Source organism: Cryptotermes secundus, unplaced genomic scaffold (genome assembly GCF_002891405.2).
Source record: "Cryptotermes secundus unplaced genomic scaffold, Csec_1.0 scaffold397, whole genome shotgun sequence".
Classification (NCBI taxonomy): Eukaryota; Metazoa; Arthropoda; class Insecta; order Blattodea; family Kalotermitidae; genus Cryptotermes; species Cryptotermes secundus.
In genome coordinates, this window is record NW_019731983.1 from 386480 (window position 1) to 407785 (window position 21306).

Genomic DNA, 21306 nt, shown 5'->3' on the forward strand with positions numbered 1-21306 from the left:
TGTCTTCTTCAATCAAGGAAAATGTCGTACTCAGTTCAGTGTTCGAGACTAGCGATTTCTAACAGGCCCAACTAACCAGCCTAGATAATAAACACAATTCCTGGATGCCGTAGGTTGCCTGTAACATATCTACTTCATCAGCACTGTATTACAAGTTCTTTTAAATGGTAATTTATGAGAAAAGAAGACAATAAAATTGACATGTTTAGTGAATATTTACGTGTAGTTACGAGGGAGGTCAAGATGTGTTTTAAAACTGGGCGGGTGAAAGTCATGCACATATTTTTGTGCACACACATATATTGTACACAGAGTGTGACTGAAATGTTCGGACGAACTTCGGGCACGAATTCCACATACCAAGCCAAGAAGTCCAGAAACATGTAATTTGTGAGTTATAGCTGAAGGAGTACATTTACAGTAACCGCTCCGAAATGTTCTCCATGAGATCCAATGCACAACTCGGACGCCGCATCCGCTCAAAGAATCCGGGGCAGTTGCGGATAGTCTGACAGGTATCGCAGTGCCTCTCCGTTGTCAACAGAGCTGCATACACAAAGGATCTAGGGGTCGCCACAGGAGGATCCAAGTTTTGTGAGCGTGGAGGCCGCACAGTGGGTCCTCCTGTACCTATCCATCGGTCATGTTACGTGTTACTGAGGACATCTCGCACAGCACGGAGCGCCCTCATGCGTGTACCACATTCGTGCTCTGTCTGCCAGTGCCACACCTTCCAGTAGCTTTGGCTGATCATGTAGGAGGAAATCGCTGTAGTGGTTGCCTGTAAGCCGATGTGGCAAAACCTGCGAGCCTACCAAACAATCCCTGCCCATACATTAACGCTGAACTGCTGCTGATGTCTACACAGTTTTCTTTCAACTGTAACTAATAACTTGTTTCCAGGCACATGCTGATATGGACATGTTTCTTCTTGTTTCGACATGTGGAACTCGTACCCAAATTCTGTCTGCACCTTTCAGTTACATCCTGTACATGAGTATTATAACGTCTGTCTTGTTTTGGTGCAGTCATTTACAGCCTGTCACGGTCTTAAGTCAGTTTGTTCTGATTCACTACTAATTCACTGTACACTACTGTACCTTCTTCTTCTTCCACTCACAAATTTGCGTCTCGTCGCATTCGTTCACCACATCCACGCGCTGTTCACTACTTCTGGCTCACAATGAGCCTCAACTGAAACAACTGTACTGCCTCTTCTAGAAGCGTCCGGTGCAAACGCGAGAGACGAAGCGCAGTGAGTTTCTGGGAGCTGAGAGAAGAGGGAAGGTCCGGAGACTTTAGAACCCATGCGCATGCTGGCATGTGGTTCGATGTCCCCCTCACTGTCCGCTCGAAAGCATATACAGAGCGAATCTGAAATCTGAGGACAAACTTTTGGGATGTACTCCACATACCGTGCCCATACAACTTACAGCGAGTCTAGGGTCTCAAGCCTGCCGACTCTCTTGAATGAGATACGAGTATTTTGTGTCCGTGGTTTATTCAGCAATGCGCTGAGCCTCCCTTTCTTGTGTCAGCGCTCTTTTCAGGCTTGGTAGAGAAGGTATCATATATTTTCACATCCGCCAGCAGTAAGCCGAGAATAATCCCCATGGTGAAGTTCACCATTAATGTTCGGGTAGGCACTGGTGGTAATTACCTGGTATGCTAGCATGTTCTGCCACGCCGGCTTACAGGCAACCACTACCGAGACTCTCTGCTGAATGGATTGCCCGATGTATTAATGCTGTACCACTAGCGGTCAGAAAATATATATGGTTCAAGCATCATGGCGCTGAAGCACAATTCAGGCGTGTTGTGCGAGATGTCCTCAAATGTACCTATCATAAAAGATGGATAAGTACAGGAGAGCACACTGCGTGGCCCCCATGCTCACTGATTTCAATCTTATGGATTTCTACGTGTGGGGGCATTTAAAACCTTTTTGCATTTTCAGCTCCTGCTCACAAAGTGACACACTTCACCAGCACATAGTGAACGCCTGCCAGTCTATCCGCAACTATCCCTTTGCCTTCGATCGGGCTCGACAGTCCATGATAAGACGTGACCAAGCCAATTCGAGCACTTCTTGTAAATGTGTCCTTTTAGTTCTCAGAAATGAAACGTTTGTGGATCCACACTTATATGAACTTATTTTCGTAGGTGGGGCTCATCCCCAAAGTTTGTCAACATATTTCATACTCACTCTGTACATACATAAACACATTACTGTATGTAGATAAGGACAGACAGTCTAAAAATACTGCTGAGTAAGAACACAATTTTAAGCCACTGTGCCATATGAACAAATTACATAAATCAAATGCATTCATGAATACTGGAACCAGAACTCTCCCAATTTTTTTTTAATTATGACATACACTTTCCTTTAAACATTTTCATCTGCAGTGAAAAGACGGGAGCAATTAATTTATTAGTTAATAAATACACAGTATCCACTCATACACATTACCGCTGCCTGAAAGTTATGCCATAATTCCAAAAGTTTGCTCCCTCGTCACGTGTCTGATGTTTTTACATATGAAAATTAAACATTTACGACTCATCTCTACTCTAAATTTCGCGTGCTTTACCTCAGTGATACATTACAAGCCATAACAAACTGTAAAACTATACATCACCTCAGAAGTTCACGCGACTAACACCTCGATGTTACTGATGTTTGGGAATTACGAGAAATGAGAATGGAGCGGCCTTCACTGGCACGGCGCTCATTTATCCAGTTCCACAAAAATCCATTTAAATCTTACTTTTACTAAACTCAGTATACGTGTTAACTGTACTAAATGACTGTAGAAATATTCAACAAATTGCGTATCCATATCTCTTAGTGTAAGTAAATACAAACAGACTATTACAGAGAACTCAATTTTCACTCGAAAGTTTCCGGATATCTTCCACTGTGTTTCAGTTCTATCACGCAGTTGCAGCTTTAATGCAATACAAAAAAATTCCGTGGCCTGTAGTCCGCAAGCGAACTATAGAGACCGAGCTACTGCCGCTTGTCGGCGAAGTTAGTGCCAACTTTTGAGTACAGAGAGTGTCGCGTGGTCAGTGCGACGAATCCCCACGGCCGCTAATTTCGGGTTTCTAGACCGGAGCCGCTACTTCCTTGAAACAGCTCCTCAATTAACCTCTAGAAGCTGAATGGACCCCGTTCCAGACGTACTACTTCTCAGAAAATCTGGCAGCGCCGGAAATCGAACCCAGGACCTCTGACCACTAGACCGCAATACACAATCCGATTTATGCCAGGATTAATCACCCATGCACTTAATATACGTATTATGGTTTAGCTCATCAAATTCGACGGCTACTCTTCTTTTCAAATAAATACACTACATAATGTATGATATACAGGATGAGCCCTAATTACATACCTTCAATATGGATAAGATTTGAGGTTTTCACGGCGGTACCTATGAAGAATGCCGTCTGCCGGGACGTGGCGCCCTGTAGATATTGTGTAAACCGACGTTTCAGAGGAACGTATCACCTCAATCTTTAGGGTAGAAAAATCCGCGAGCGAGGAATCAGCGCCATCGCGAGTCTGCAGCTACCTCCGAAACGTCGGTTTACACAATACCTACACCGTGCCACATCCCAGAAGACGGCATTCTTCACCTTCAATATGAGCATCGTGTCCTACACTTACAGGCAAGCAGAAACGGTGTAATACATAAATATGTATATGGTCGCAACCGCGTCAGACAGATATGGCAACAGGGAGCACAAGGAAGGAACAGACAAATAACGTAAATGTAGATACTGGGTTATTAGCATCTGACCAGTTACTGTTGGTTTACAAAACATGTTGAAACGGCCCACAATTGCAATCAATGTATATATAACCGATCCCTGTTGCGCCCAAAATTCCCGGTCAGGAATGTTGCATACTGTCACCCCAGTCGCTTCAATGGCAGTCCACGGATCGTCACATGTTACATGGATGGGCCGAGACGATGCTCTTCAGAAGGCCCCACGTGTACAAACCGGCAGGAATTGAGGTAGGGTGGCTGAGGAGACCACACAATTGGTCAATTTCGTCCTATCCATCTACCTGGGCAGTGGCTGTCTGAATACCGCATGACATCAAGAGAAGACAGGGCAGGAGCAGTAGCCATAATGCCTGCCGCCTTGCCAATGGTACCTTGTCCAGTAGTTGCGCTGTTGAAATAGAAACTGTATAAATAGTTGATACTGTAGCTCATAACGATCTAGGAGATGGCCAATTATTCCCGCCCGCAAACTTCTGTTGGAATCATGTTTCTTGAAAGGAAAACAATATTGTCATGTCTCCCTAACGAAGCGGTTGCGACCACATACTCATATAAACGTTTCTGATTGCCTGTAACTGTAGAACACGATGCTTATGTTGAAGGTGTGTAATTAAGACTCACCCTGTATAATTTAACGTTCAATATAAGAGAACCGTAATCGAGTAGGACCGAGACTACAATACCCTAAGGCTACAATAAGAGTCACAGACTGCATGTTGCATGTAAGCAAACCTGTGTTACGGTAGTTGTCATATAAAAGACATCAGAATCCCAGATATGTTCTTTGATTATTCTGCGATGGTGTCAGAAGCTGACACCATATGGGTTGATTAGTGAATTACAAAGGATGTGGAAGGAAATGATTGTTGCCTAATTTGCGGAAGTATCTTTGCATTCGCCTGGACGGACTGAGGTAAACCACGAGATCTGAACCCAGGACATATTACATATGAAACAGGAATGTCACCCACTGTACCCTGACTTTTGGTGAATCTAATTTATAAACTGTATCTTAAGCCTTCATATTGAGTCTTGGTTCTTTGCAAAATATTCATTAATGATCAGATTTCACTTTCATATGTCACTTCATTTGAACACATGAGAATTACATCATAAATTTATTAAGAAGAATTATGCTGTATTTAATATTATAACAAGGAATAATACTGTTTAATCTCTTGACATACTAAATTTTGTCTATTCAAATTAGTCATAAAAACAATTCAATGATTTGAAAATAATCTCTCAAATCTGTGTATCGATATATTACGTATCTTGTTCAGTAAGTGTGATGTTCTGACTTGCAACTTGTGACGTCTTACAGCCATAAAACACAAACTGCAGCCCAAACTTGAGAATTTTTGTAGTCACCAATGTATGTCAATGGGTTAACAAAAAAGCCATGATATATATGTCCTTTCATAAGAACAATGAAAGATGAGCATCACTGACTAAAAATGATTCGATAAAATATACACAGGGAATAAGAAAGTTGCAATGATATTTAAGTAGCAAAGTACCTCATTAAATTTATACATTAGGTGTTCATTTATTATATTTGAATGACCATACACAACAAATGTATGGCAGTATTCAAACACTACTGAATATGGTGACATCAATAGTTGGACTTCAACAGAAATGCGAGAGCCATGTCTGAAGCCACAATGCTTAAGAATTGTCCAAAATAGTTGCCTTGCATTCTGTTTACTAAACATCACAAAATGTCTTAAATTAGAATGGCCATGATAAATCATAATATGTCTACCTTCAATGTAACAAACTTACAAGGGAAGTAAGTTCGTAATATATATGATGTACCTCTATTGTGAACAAGCAACATCCACAAAAGCAAGCAGCTCAGAACGTTGAACACTGTGGAAGGTAGAGTAAGGAATTTAGTGACATCAAAACCACAAATATTCTACTTCCATTATTTATAAAAATATATCCAAAAATATAGAGTACTTCATGAGAACTGTTACTACCCACATAAAGAAACTTAATTTTTAAAGTTAAAAAATTAGATCAGGAATATTGAGAAATGGTTAATATTAAAATCTATAAAAACTCCTCCGATAAAAGTGCCATGTTACTAGCGCAAATGCTCTTACATGCATCCTGTTCTACAGTGCAGTGATTCTTAAACATGGTTACTGACTGTTTTCACAAGTAACACAGAAAGGTATGAGAGAAACAATACAATTTAAGGTGAAATCGAGTTTCACCACATTCTTCTTTTCGGTACATCTTGAATGAATATGGAGCCCACATACTTTTTGTACAGATAATGAATAAACTTCCTCTTATATTTATCAACATACACATTAGAATGTTATTCAAAGTAGAGTATGGCCAAGACAATTTTTTCTTCCAAAGGGAAAGTATAGCGTTTCTTTAAACTTAGTTAGACACTAAATATTAATTTTAGAACTGTACAAATATCATTACAGAACTTACATGTGGAATAGCCAACGACCTAGCGAATACTGCCGCTATTCAGAATGAACCAGGAAATAAGAAACCACCAAAAAGAGAGGAAGAAATGGAGGAGGAAGAAGAAAAGCATGCAGTATTTGCGTCCCCAATATCACGCCTGAAGACCACAACACTCAAATCTACTAGTACAACCAGCAGCACAACCACTGCAACCACAACTTTAACTTCAATGACCACAGTTCAAACCACAACTACACATGTACCGAGACCTGTGACCATACCCAGCACAATTAAAACCACACCCAAACCACCCACTGTGACAACACGAGGAACAACATCTACCACCAGTACGACAACTACATCAAGACCTACAACCACCACACGACGAGGGAATGTGGTGGTGTCTAGAACTACTGTTCCTCCCTGGCGTGGAAACAGTAATTCTCAGCAGAGGCCACCACTTGTCCTAGGTTTTCCATCACACCCTGGCAAACATGAAGAGGTTCAGGAAGTAATGGTTCGCAATGCCTACCGCCAGGATAACTCAGTCATCATTCAATGGGATTCTGAGACTGCAAACATACTTGGATTCCGTGTTGTATACAGATTGTTTGGTGACAAGAGTTTTAAACAGGGACCTCCTCTTGAAGCAAGTGAGAGAGAATTTAAGATTAAAAATGTGCCGGCTCAGGTGAGTGTGACTACTACATCATGCATGTGATATTTCTTCTACTGACTTGCTGAGTAATTTGAAGACACCCAGTTGCAATCTTGACTGCGAGTGAATGCCCTGACATAAAATTTTAATGATTCTTTTCAGTATCCCCTGATACATGTTGGGAGAGAATCCTAAATAAAATACAANAAAAAAAAAAAATTGTGCTGTGTGGTGAAACTCAATCCATTTGATACATCCGCCACTACTGGGTCCATTGTATCATCTCCATATTATAAGTATGGAAGCCCTTCGTGGAATGAGTATTGGTAGGGGGAACCAAAGTGCTTTGAGAAAAATTGCCCCAGTGCCACACTGTCCACTCCAAATATACATGACCTGACGTGACCTGGGATCAAACTTGGCCCACTATGGTGGAAAACCAATGACTAAACTGCCTGAGCTTTGGCATGGCCAATAGGATCCTAAGACAGACTATGGTTATTTTATTCTGCAATTTTATGTTTCATCATTCTTAGAGTCAGTACAAAGGCTTGGACGTAGTCCAGATAACAACTGAAGCTAGTTCAAATCTATTCAGTTCTAATGATCCCACAGCTGAATTTTAAGTTTTGTCTGTTATAGAGCAAACTTTAATTTATTACAGTGCAAATAAGAGGTGGGTAGCTAAGTCAGTATAATGACCAGACTATGGACTGGATGACAAGGGTTCAGTTCCTAGCAGGGGTAAGAGATTTTTTCTTCTCCTTCAGGTCCAGAGCAGCTCTGGGGCCCACCAAGCCAATCCAATGTGTATGGGGGGGGGGNNNNGTGAATCTGACCATTTCCTCCATCTAGTGCCAAGATCAAGAATGGCAGAGCTATGCCCCCTTACCCATATGCCTTCATTGTAGAGTGTTTAATTACATAATTAGATACAGTGAAAACATTACCGTTTACCTTTGTAGTGTAAAGCTCAATCTAGTCCCCACACCATTTTTCAGTTAAAATACACGTGACAAAATATAATGAATAACAAAGGTCAGCTTTACAGCTCTACTGTAATTCATTAGCTCCATCCCTGTCACACTCACATGTAGGCATTGTTCCTCCTGTGTATTTCCACATGGGGACTACATTCACTGCACTAATGCCACACACCAACATGAACATATGGTATACAAACATATCAAATACATGGAGAAGTAGTCATTTTTCTGTCTGTGGTATGGTTGCTTTCCTTGTCAAACTCACAATATATAGTAGCTAAACCTTTAAAGATGGCATAACATTCAGATCATACAAATGGAAGCTAGGATAGCTCAGTCAGTATTGTGACTAGGATAAGGGCTTGATGAACAAGGAAATGGTGTTCCATTGCTGGTAGGGGCAAGAGATCTTCTCTTCCCCACAGCATCCAGACCAACCCTCAGGCCCATCAATGTCCTATCCAATGGATAATGGAGACTCCTTCCCTGGAAGAAAAGTAGCTGTGGCATGACGGTGATCACTCTCTTCCATCTGGTGCCAAGGTTAAGAATGCGTGGTGTTATACTTTCACTTCCCTATATGTATTTATGGCTTGGTGCTCAATTAAGCATAGGGATTCATGTCATTAAAAGAAAATTATGATTGGGAACGAGGATCGAATCACATCGAAAAACTCTACTTGCACATCACTTTAACAGCTGTGACTACCATGCATACTGCGAAGATTACGGACTAAATTTGTATAATGCCTTTATGTGCTCTCCATTATATCCGTGGTAGGAAAAAGAACATTTACATTTTTATGTATATCAGATGAAAGCATTACATTATCGCTATAAACTCACTTCTGTATTTCAGGAATGCATTGTGGTATGTGTGATTTCCTTAGAAGACGTAGTTGTGACACCGGAAACTGTGCCATATAATCAATGTCGTGAGGTTCGCACAGTAACATCCCCATCCAGCAATATGGACAAGATAACCATTGCAGCAAGTGCTGCTATCTGTGGGACTGTGGTAATAGCAGTCATCGTATTTGTGGCTGCGAGTCGTCGCCGGTCTCGCAAACTTCACACATTGGAACAACATGAGTCTAAAAATGGGATTCCTGTGGGTGGGCTGCCAGTAACTTGTTGCTCAGGCATGGGCCCAACTCCTAGTCCTGGAGGGCCACTGTCTTCACTTGCGACACTCAGTGCCTTCACGACACACAAAGATTGGGATCAGGTCTCCATGTACAGTAACCGCAGTATCCCAAGGCCTAGGGTGTACCATATGGACAGACAAGGTATGTAGACAAGTCAAGTCTTGTAGTACGAATGAAAATAATTGCAGGATATTAAACACACAGAATAATAATTGAAGTTCAACTTTTCTTTTGGACAAGCAATATTATGCAACACGACAAACTTTATCTTTAAAACCACTGATGTCTAGCAGCAAAAATACTTAAGATCTAAATATACATTTCTTTTCCAAAAATGTCCTCTAATAATCATTAAAAGGTGTTTAAGAACAACATTAAAATTAAAATACAAAAAAGTGAGCTAAATTTCAGGACTATGATAATTTTTTCTAATGAAAAACAAAATTTAAAGAACAGTAATTATACAAATGTGATATCTGAGATTCTCACAAAGAGTATTAATATCACAGTCCTCCGGACTACAATATGAGGCAATGCAGTTCGGTAAACAGGTACGAACGTTCTGAAGGAATGTACTGCCTCCATCCTCAGGGTTCACCTGAAAATGAAGGCAGAATGTTCCTTCAAAACTTAGGTACCTCAACCGAAGGACATTGTGTCACATCCCATAACTTCATTATCAGTTTTAAAATGTAGTTTTAGGCGTTAGAAAAAGTGATGATTCAAAATCTAACAAGGACAAAATGAGTCTGAGTTATATCAGAGAATATTCTTACAAACTGTTGTAGAATAAATTACTCTATAACAACATAATTATAGTGCTGAAAGCTTCATATAGCAGCATACATCAATCTACATTTTAGAGAAATTTCTACTATTTTACAACATCAAATACTTAAAAAAAAACAACAAAAACAAAACAACAACAACGACGACGACGACAACTAGTTCTTGTGTAGATAAACAATACTACACTTTCCAGACAAGAATTTATTCCATGAAAATAAAAAGACTGAAATATTTGTATATTTCAATATATTACATAGCATTAACCTTCCCCATGTTGCAAAATTTTCTAACTTATCTTCCCTCTTTCACCAAGAATTTCACGTACTGTTGTATTTGCTTTTTCGGTCATATGAGCCCAGTACGGTAAAAGAGCCACTCCTGCAATCTACAACCACTCACAGTAATTAAGATAAAAGCAACATGAATGAGTGGTACAATGAAGAATTATATCAATCACAGCAGAGAGGGGCAGGAAATTAATCATGGAATATGTTGGAAATGAAATGTAGTGGAAATCACAAGTGTTGCATATACCATATACAACAATGAAAAGGTTAACATTTCAGGCTACAGTAGACAGCGCATCTATACCACTTCTGAATACAAAACAGCATGGTTCTGGCATGTTACTTCTTGGTGTTTCCTGTAGAGCAGTGTTTCACAACCAATCAGATGTAAATGGTCAAACTTGATGGTCGGCTGGGTGAGATGATGGGCCGCGAAAATAATACTTTCCAATAATCAGTTAAAATTATATAATTGTAAAGATATTTTACTGTGGAGGGACTACAGTTTTTTGAGAAAATGACTGGTGGGGTGCAAGATACAAATGGTTGAGAATCACTGTAGTACACAATATTTTACAATCTGTTACTTGTACAGCAATAATTACGGACGGGATGAAACTCATATGCATGTTGAATGCTAACACGGAATGCAAGGGGTAACTTTAAACACTTCTTGCTCATGGTTACTCACATTTCTACACTCATTCTGCAGTAGCTAGTATATAATAAAAGTTCTGCCTAACGGAAATACATTAACTGAGAACGACAAATAAAACCAGAGAGACTTGAAAGGATTCTGACGATGGTGTATACTGTACTTCTTTTGGACTTCATCCATCATCTGGTATGTAAAGGACAAACGTTCCCTACCTAGCTGAAGACGGAGACAAATCAGTCTCCGAAACATCGTGGTCTTTTGTCTTTTACATACTAGATGATGGATGAAGTCCAAAATAAGTCAAAAGAAGTTCAACTGAGTAGGTTTATCATTCCCTACCCACCTGAAGACGGAGACAAATCAGTCTCCGAAACGTTGTGGTCTTTTGTCCTTTACATGCCAGACGATGGATGAAGTCCAAAACAAGCCAAAAGAAGTACAAATAAAACCAACAACGTAATACAGAATTGCCCAACCACTTTTATAACATTAAGCTGGATTTAAATCGTCAGGAAAAACATAGATTGAGGATGTATGAGAACCGAGTGATAAGGACAATGACATGAAGCTGGAGAAACCTGCGTGAGGAGCTCCTAAATTGTACTCATCACCAGACATTATTAGCATAATCAAATCCAGGAGAAAGAGATGAGTATGCATGGGACAGATGAAAAATGTATACCAATTTTGGTTACAGATTGTGAAGGGAAGAGACCAGTTGGAAGATCTAGGCATAGAATGTAGGAATCTTAAAGAAATAGTGAGGGAGGATGCTGATTGGATTCATATGGCACAAGACAGGGACCAGTAGTGTGCTCTTACGATAATGAATTGTCAGGTTCCATAAAAAGTATATGGGCGTTTATGTGGGTATATATTAGCTTCTCAAGTGGAATTTTGATTCCTGGAGTCAGTTTGATGCAAATATGATTTGTGAGCGTCGGAAACACAAATGTGTGTTCTGAAGAACAGTGCTCATGAACAAGTTTAAATATCAATGTTTGCTGTTGAAATGCAGCTAATAAACTTACAGGCCTCAAAACAAAATGCATAAACCAATTTAAAATATTTCCCTAACTGCATCACGTTTCTGACATTTCAGAGGTACATGCTGCTTCCACCTTCAGGTTGAAGTACGGAGGTTGATGGTTTCTGTGTTTATATGGCATGTTGTTTTCCAAATCGATGGGGGACGGGGGGGGAGACAGAATGGGGATTGGTGCTCATCTTGGCCAGTAAATAGAGTGGACTGTGGAAGTTGTGAAGATGGGCCTTTTAAAGGCCCAGAAATATATAAAAAATTCCACTGACAACTGATGCTCTTGAGTGGTCAACCAGGCATAAGATCAATGACATCACTCAGATCCACCAGCAAAGTTTCCCCTAGGGAGCACCTGAATAGGTGACTGTTCGACAACCTCAGTTGTCAATGGTATTTCTGATGCAGTCCTTGGCCTTTAAAAGGACCACCTACACAAATTTTGCAGTCCACCTTCCCTGTTGGCCCACATGAGGCACTGTTCCCCAGTCTACCACCGCCTCCCTTCTGCTGCTGCTTTTCTAAATGGAAAGCACAGAAATTCTGCAACCTACACACTTCAACCTTGATGACTGGAGGCAGCATTACCTCGAAAACACTGGCAACATTGGCCACATCCACACAGTGTTAACAAGGCAAGAATAAAACTAACATCAGTAATTAGTAACCTCCCTAACTTCGCTTCACTGAAAACTTTGTAACAGTGATTGGAGTAATGAATATATACATGTAAAACATTTAAAAGGTCCTCGGCGTGGTCACGCGCAACTAACCACTAACACATTTTATAATATTTCTGTGCATAAGCAGTTGCTATTTCCCCCTAGGTTCCATCAACATGGGATGTATTGCTGATGACATGCATTCGCATGCATCTCACTTCAGCAGCAAAGGCGTTAAGACCAGGTCCATAGCTGATGGGCAATCGCAACACAGTTTCTCAAACCATTCTGGACGATATCTATCAGGGAAATCCTATGCTGCTGGGCTTGTCAGCTCTCGACCAGGCAAGGCTGTCTAAATAAACCTGTAGTCTAGATCAGTATTCCTGAAATATTCTCCTAACTATGAAAACGTTTTATAAAATACTGAACAAATCTGACACTAACACTGAAACTACATGTATTAATATTTATCATTTGGGAATAAGGATTTTAGATCCATGGGGAATAAAACTTTCTGTAATAATGAATAAACAATACTGAACCAAAAAATCATAAACCCACAATAAAGTAAACAAACATAATATTATAGGGGGCACGCGGTAGCATAGCTGGTTGAGGCACTATGCTACAAGCTGGAAGGTCGTGGGATAGAATCCCGATGAGGTGGATTTTTTCAATTGACCTAATCCTTCCAGCTGCACTTTGGCCCTGGGGTAGACTCAGCCTCTAACAGAAATGAGTACCAGGAATATTCTTGGAATATTCTTGGGGGTAAAGGGCAGCCGGCACGTAGGGACGACAACCTTGCCACCATCTATGAACCAACTGCCTAGAAAATGTGGGAACCTCAACATCTTACAACCCTATGGGCCTCCATGGCCTGCTACAGGGATACCTTTATTTTACTTTTTTACTTTAAATATAGTACTATAGGGTTAGTGGCTGGTTTTTAACCAAGAGGCAATGTTCAGTCAGCTGGACTGCATGCACATGCCATTACAATAGTGTAACGCACATCCAGTAAAATTCAGATGTCTTACAGTACCCTGTGATCCCATTACAGTATTTACTTAACTTGGTGATGAAAAAGCAGTCTTGTATTATGAAACTTACTTCCAGTGAAACACCAATCAGACCCATAAAATGAACACTAACCACCATGAAAATCTCCAAACTTATAAAAAAAACACTGCACCAAAATTTACTTGAACCTTGAAATAAACTAAATCATTCTTTGGTAAGATATTCAGCTGGTATTAGTGATCTATAAATGAATTCCTTCATTGTATTATTACATACAATAAATGATTACTTCAGTCACACACAATTTATAAAATTAAGGTAAAGTTGTCCCTGTGCTTAATTAAGGACTACATCATGAAGACATATGGAGGAATATATAAGTCTAAAACCATGATTTTTAACTCTGCACTAGCGTGAGGAGAGTGGTCAGCTTCACGCCCCGCCTGCTTTAACCCAGGGGAAAAAGTCCCTGGTACCCATTTGATAGGAGGTTTGGTGGGCCTCAGAGCCAGTCTGGATGATGTCGAGAAGGGAACATTCTTGACACTAGCAAGACTAGAACTCTCACCCCTTGGTCGTCCAGCCCGTAGCCAGTCACTATACTGACTGTGCTATCCTGGCTACCCACATATAACTTATACAGAAAGAACTTTAATTTTGGTCTAATGATACTAATGAAATCTGCAGTTGTTCAGAATGCCTCAGAGAATTTCAGTTTACTCATAAAACGGTTTGGGAATCATTGGTCCATACTATGATATCACCACAGTCATGTCTGTTACACTATATTTGTGTTATATCCATCATTGACACTTTTATCATAACACTGAATGTCATCTGAGAAGTCAAAAACCAGCTACACCAACAAATAGCATCAGTAGCATAGCTTAATTTGAGGAATCTGAAATATTACAACAGGTAAAGGTATTCCTGTACCAGGCCGTGGAGGCCCATAGAGTTGTGAGACGTCGAGGCTCCCACATTTTCTCTAAACAGTCAGCTCACAGATGGCGGTAAGGTTGTTAGCCTTAGGCGCCGGCCGCCCTTTATCCCCAGAAGATCCCTGGTACTCATTTCTGTTTCTGTTAGAGACTGAGTTGACCCCAGGGCCATACTGCAGCTGGAAGGATTAGGTAAACTGAAAAAATCCACCTCATCAGGACTCAACCTTCCAGCTTGTAGCATAGTGCCTCAATCAACTACTGAAATATGTAATACAGAAATAAATGCCACTATAATTACTCTTTGTTTTCTAAGTTGGATTAAAATGAACATACCGTGCAAAAGTAAGAAGAGTTTCATATTCATTTCTTAAGCTCATCTTTCATGTGTGTATGCATGTAACACCAAAACACAAATGCATCATTTCTAGGCCTTTCCTGCAATAAATAGTTACTTCTTGTAATGGACTGCACTTGCACAATCACATTCTGATGCATTATCATTTATAAAATACACTAACTAAAGAAATGAACTGCTTGCTCATTCACAAAAGAGGACAGTGGTACAGCACTGTAGAAATGAACTCTGCACCTGTGCACTGCAGTATTACATAACAAGGGCTCCTTGTCGAGAAGCTTTCTAAACTAAAATCTGCCATTTACCTTTTCACAGAACTGCGACAATCCCGGCAATCACTCACAGCAACTTCTGATCATGTATCTCGCATGAATTACCCTACCAGTCATCAACACCATCAACCATCTGTAACCTCTTCTCGTCGACAACGTCCTCGGTCCCGCAGCAGGGATCACCAATCTGGACTACAAAGACCTGGCAGTCGCTACAGTACAGCTGGCTCCACCCACACTCTCAACAATTACTGTGACACTTCAGACAATTGGACTGATCATGATATGGACATATACATGGCACGCAATCCAACCACACGAGGAGGACTTGTTCCGCTGTGAAACTCTTGTTACTGTGAGATGCCACATGTAACATATCACAAAATAGAAAGTTCATTTTCAAATGGTACATGAACTGTACAAGAAGATGTGCGTTTCTCACGGTTTCACATGAAGTTTATCGCACAAGAAGATATCTGCATGAACAAGCTGATATGGGTAATGAATCATGCCCAGTCATGGCAGAAGCAGAGAGAAGGCAACATAATGATATAAGCTAAAGAATGTATAGTTAAAATGTAGTCAAACACAGTGTGTAACAAAGAAAATCTCCACCTTTAGGAACTTTCAGAAACCTGTACACATGAAACAACCTGAGAACCACTACATAATATTTCATGAAATTTGACGCTGAGGAGTTTCACTAAAATCTCTTAACACATTCCTGTTTTAGTTAAAAGTGGACAAAAATAATGGACACTCACATGAAGACTGCACTCTTCTGCGTGTATCCTTAGCATAATGTGTTTAATATTTATTGAAATGGAAGGTGTTTTGAACAAAATTTGGAGAATAATTACAGTTTTTGATAGAATAAAGCAAAAAGACACTACGCATATATTTCCAAATTTGTATATTCAACAATCAACAACGGCCTCCTAAACACGTCCAAAGATTACATTAGTGTCCTATTTTCAGTGATAACTAAACTGACCTTCCTCCCATTTGATTTCATAGATCTACGTGTATGTGGATACATATTTAATTAAAATATAATTGATCATGCTAGTGAAGTATTAATCTTGATCATAATAGACCATACTATACAAACAAAAAATGCTTCCATTGTCTCAATTAAAATTATATGTCTTATTCTTTCAAAGAACGCCTCTGTGGTCTAGTGGTCAGTGTTCCTGGCTATAGATCCAGAGGTCCCGGGTTCGATTCCCGGCGCTACCAGATTTTCTGATTAGTAGTGTGTCTGGAACAGGGTCACTCAGCCTCGTGAGGACAACTGAGAAGCTACCTGAAGGAAAGAGCGGCTCTGGTCTAGAAAACTGAGATTAATGGCCATGGGGATTTGTTGTGCTGACCACATGACACCCTCTACCCACAAAACTTGGCACTAGCTTCGCCGACAAGCAACAGTCGTTCGGTTAGTATAGTTCGCTTGCGGACTACAGGCAACGGAGTTTCTTTCTTTCGGTTTCTTATTCTTTCAATATTACAGTACAACTACGAATCACATGTAATGCCCTCTGCTGAATGTACTTCTTTACTCTGTATATTTTTACAATCATTCTGAAGCATGAGTGAGTTCCGACTCCCTAGACTGATACAGAAATCAGCCTCTGTACCATTAGAAAATACTTGATAGCTTTATAAGATTTGACGCTTTCAGACAACTTAATGCAATGAGTCCTCTCAGGCAATCAGCTGTGTCGTCAGTACAGAATGAATTTACAATGTTTTGGAGAGCGTCTCTGCCTCCATAATCACAGATTTATGGCAGAATAGAAGACTTTGATCACTTCATACACTGTTTAACAACAAGAATTTGAAACATCACTTTCATATGTAACAACATATAAGGTGCAGTCAGAACAAATACAACACTGAAGGTTGCCTGAGCACAGAACAGTTCATGAGGGGGAGATTATCCTTCAGTGCTGTGGCTCAACCCTTGAACCTGCCAAACAGTTTCAAATAATATAAACTGCATTCATGCCCTTTTAAGAAAGGATAAGCAAATGTTTATGAATGCTTGAAAGTTTACTGTACTAATGAAGTACTAGTCCCCTTCATAGTAATTAACTAGCAATGCCAACTCACAAAAGTGCATGCCTAGAATCACTGGCCAAAAGATGATTGATTCCATGTCTGGTATACAATAATGAATGAATATGTTACTGTAACAATCACCAATGGCAAAGCCATTTGTTATCATGCTCTCCACTTAGGACTTGTGTGAAAAATCAGTGAGTAGAGCCTCACAGCTACATGGCAGACTGCCAGCAGCATACCTATCCACTCAAGGTCATCCTAGTGTTACATTTAAATTTTATATATCTAGACAGATAGTGATTTTAAGATAGGAAACATGTCACAGATAATCTGTAAACCAAATAATCTATGCACAAACAATTCAAAGCATAGTGTACTACTAGTTCTCACTGTAACTAAACACATTCTAACCCTCAGCTTTAAAATGAAAGGTCAGTAGCAGAAACCTGAAATATCACGTAGCAAAGTAGTGTACATATACAGTGTGTAAATAAATATACTACCACAGTCAATAATTACGTGGATTGGCCACAAAGCATCATTGCAGGGCATTACAGCGGATAGGCAGATGCACGATATAATGCCCTGTCGGTTCATCTCTTGTCACAGCAAGAGGCAGTCGTGTTCAAACAGTGTAAGCAGAACTATGGCCTCTGTTGTGTACTGCAGTTAACTGTGAAGGGGGGAAATCGAAAATGTGGCAGTTTGAACAACGGACAAACATCAAGTTCTGCCAGAAACTAGGCAAATCCCCTAGCAAAACATTTGATGTAGGAAGAATTGGCTGTTGCTACACGACAACTCCCCTGCACATTGCTCTGTTCTTGCCCAAGAGGAACTGGTAAGGCAACAGGTCACCGTTTTGCCACACCCTCTGTATTCACCTGATCTCGCACCATGTGACTTCTTTCTCTTTCACTGCTAGAAAGCAAAGCTATGTGGTGGTAGATTTCAGTCGTCCGAGGAGGTCGTCATTGCCACAAGAGACGCCGTAAAGGAATTTCCCGCCAATATGTTTCAGCAATGTTTTCGGCAGCTATATCAACGTTGGCAGACTTGCATAGCAACCAACACCAACTATTTTGAGGGTTGATGTGGATCTGTGTAAGTGTATGTAAATGCCTTGTAATACGATGTGATAAAACCACAGTCCACAAAATTAATGACTGTATCACGTATGTTATAATGCTCTGTGGTAGATAAATGGGTTCAGACTGATCATATTTTGTTAATACATCCATGTCCAGAAACGCTTCCTTTTGGCACTAAGGGCCACAAAAGTTTCCGATAAGATGCATAAGTTTTAGGGGATGTTATATTGTTTTATGTTATAAAAGCTGCTCAAAATGGAGGCCACTGACTTCATTGCATGTTCTGCAGCACCTGGCCACATTATGCTAAACTGTTTGAAAGATTCCTGTCATTTACCAGGTGGTTCCAGCTGCTACTGCATTCTTGCCATAAGATCATGTTGTGTCTCAACTGGAGTATCATACACCAGGCTTTGCATGTACCCCCAGAGAAAGAAATCCAGTGGAGTCAAGTCAGAGGAGAGAGCGGGCAAGGTTACTGGGCCTCCACATCCAATCCATCTGTTGCCAAGTTTCATCCAAATGCTCACGGAGAACATTAGTGTAGCGAGCTGGGGCGCCATCATGTTGGAACCACATTTCACAATGGACTTCCCAGCAGCTCGGTTAAGGTTTCTTGGCGAAATGTTAGGTAAATGTCACCAGTAAGTCACAGAGGTAAGAGGTACGGGCGTCCTCCTTCACATTTCAGAGGCCCTAGCACGTAAACAAAGCGTTTCTGGATGTGGGTGTATTAACAAAATATGATCACACTGAACCCATCTACCTACCACAGAGCAATGTAACATATATCTATTTACATCCTGTATATTGGAATAAGATTAGTGAAGCTGTACAGATGATTGTGGACCAGCAGGAATCTATTCCCCGCCACCCCACCAACTGGCTTAGATGTGAAAATGTTTGTTCATTTTACAATATATTGCATGTATTTAGCTACACACAGGAATGTGAAACCCCACTTGAACATTACAAGTGTTCTGAATATTATTAAAGTGACTTGAATATTATTAAAGCAACAAAATGGAGGGGAGAGTGCATTAAATTACAGATGCTCATAGCATGAGCTATGAGAACATACTTGTATGCTCACAAATATAAGAATATTTACTGTTCGTAATTATTACCGAACAGAGCACCTTTATTTTTACAACTCAACTGAGAGACAGATATATCTAAAACAGCAAACATATTTGCACTGTCTTTCCAAATGATAATTCTACAAAACATTAATTTCTTTGGTCATTCAAGGATGTGGATACATGTTGGATTAATTTACCAATGTAAAAAGACTGAAAAGGAGAATTTACATCTCCTGTTTTTCCTAGGTCGTTCACAAACCAACAATCATCTATGACTGTTTAAATACCAATGGTACGATGACAATTATTGAGTTCCAAAGGGCTCTGGGATTACTGACATTCTGGATGTTGACAATCATCTGAATAACATGTGATGAACAAAATCCAAATACTCATGATCCCAAGATGATGATGATGTCTTAAAATTGAGGATAATATGGCGTCCATAAGTTTTGTCCCAAAAATACTAAACTATTAGCTTTGTTAATCTGTTACTGAAAGAAAATTTTACATAGGATGCAACAGCGATATGAATTCTCAGCAAAGATGCAAGGAAATACATAGCAATGTTTTCTCTTTTCATTGTTGCATTTAATTTCAGATGGTATATTTGTACAGCCGGTCACAGTGGCCACACAGTCTAAAGCTTGAACTGTCTTCACCCAATCAAACACTGGGACCACAGGATCAAATCCTACTCGAGGCATGGATGTTTGTCTGCAATTATTCTGTTTGCTTTCTGTGTAGGCAGTGGCCTTGCAACAGGCTGATCTCCTGTCCAAGGAGTCCTACCAACTGTCTATAAGATTAAGAAACTGAAGTGAAACAAAATGTTTCACAGACACCCTATGTTCCAAAGGGAGTAACAGGAATATGAATGAATATCTCTACACCCTCCCATGTCTTCTGTTGAAATTTTGTATTTTAAACATCCACACTTCTACTGTGAGCTCTGGGAACAGTGGTTATAAGAAACTTAATGTGAAATTTGCTGGAGAAAATCATAAGGAACAGAAAAGCTGTAACTGATCAATTGCAGTTTGCTAAATCAAAAGCTAGTATTCTATCATATGACACCTTTAAACTCTTCTGTATGAATTCTGAATGTTCATTCTGAACTACAGAATGAAATTATAGGGCAACTGGTGAATAATGAATTGGAGGGGTTGTGGAAGGAAGTGGTTGTGTCCTGCACCAACCTACTTGGGGTGAGGGGGTTATTATATGACAATGTGAGTAGGCAGACTATAGGATCAAATGGCAGGACAGATGAATGATGAAATGGAAAGTATCTGGAAAGAAGAAGTCATGGTCTAATCAAGGTACTACCTGGCACCTGCCTGGAGGAAATGAGGAAAACTATGAAAAACCCCAGTGCCCCAGCCGATATTCAAACCAAGCACTTCCTCACTATAAATTTACAGTGTTACCAGAATGCTAACCTACTCAGTACCTGCTTGGTCACATAATCAATCAAATTAAGGGAGAAGTGTTGTGAAGAACCTATCTGTACAATAATCACATGATCACATGTACACAGTTTGTCATGTATGTATGTATGTACGTTGTAGCATAGTTCTTACTCATGTAAATGTTCCACAGAAGTGGGAATTTTATGGAACTTCATGTAAATTAATTGTAAGGCATACAATATAAAACAGCAAAATATGAAATCCAATATTGCGTCAAACAGAATATTTTGAAACACGAACACCCAATTTAAAAAAATGTAATTTTACTTAACAAAATATGTATGACTATGTATATACTGTATTATGCATACCATATTATGCACTTACTTTGAACATAAAAATATATTATTTTATATCACTAGTTACTATATTTTTCAGTGGATCAAAGGACTTCTTGTGCAGATATCACACCCAATTAATAAAAGTTTAGTCAGTGCTGGAATAAGAAGCTTATACAATTCCTCTGCAAACATACAAAATCATGTGCTTAAGAAAGAACACATGAAGAAATACACAGCCTTTGTGCCTGTGTAC

General features: G+C 39.8%; 2 protein-coding genes across 4 annotated transcripts in view; one reads left to right on the forward strand and one right to left on the reverse strand.

The window, feature by feature from the left end:
- Window positions 1-16172, forward strand: part of LOC111867398 (leucine-rich repeat and fibronectin type-III domain-containing protein 3) — a 95641-nt gene extending 79469 nt beyond the window's left edge. The window contains exons 4-7 of the mRNA XM_033752665.1: window positions 6254-6930; window positions 8743-9172; window positions 12632-12811; window positions 15107-16172. Coding sequence (XP_033608556.1) covers window positions 6254-6930; window positions 8743-9172; window positions 12632-12811; window positions 15107-15405 — 1586 coding nt within the window. The 3' untranslated portion in view covers window positions 15406-16172. The remainder of the gene's footprint in view (window positions 1-6253; window positions 6931-8742; window positions 9173-12631; window positions 12812-15106) is intronic.
- Window positions 1-21306, reverse strand: part of LOC111867397 (rab3 GTPase-activating protein catalytic subunit) — a 189328-nt gene that overhangs the window by 134415 nt on the left and 33607 nt on the right. The window lies entirely within an intron of this gene.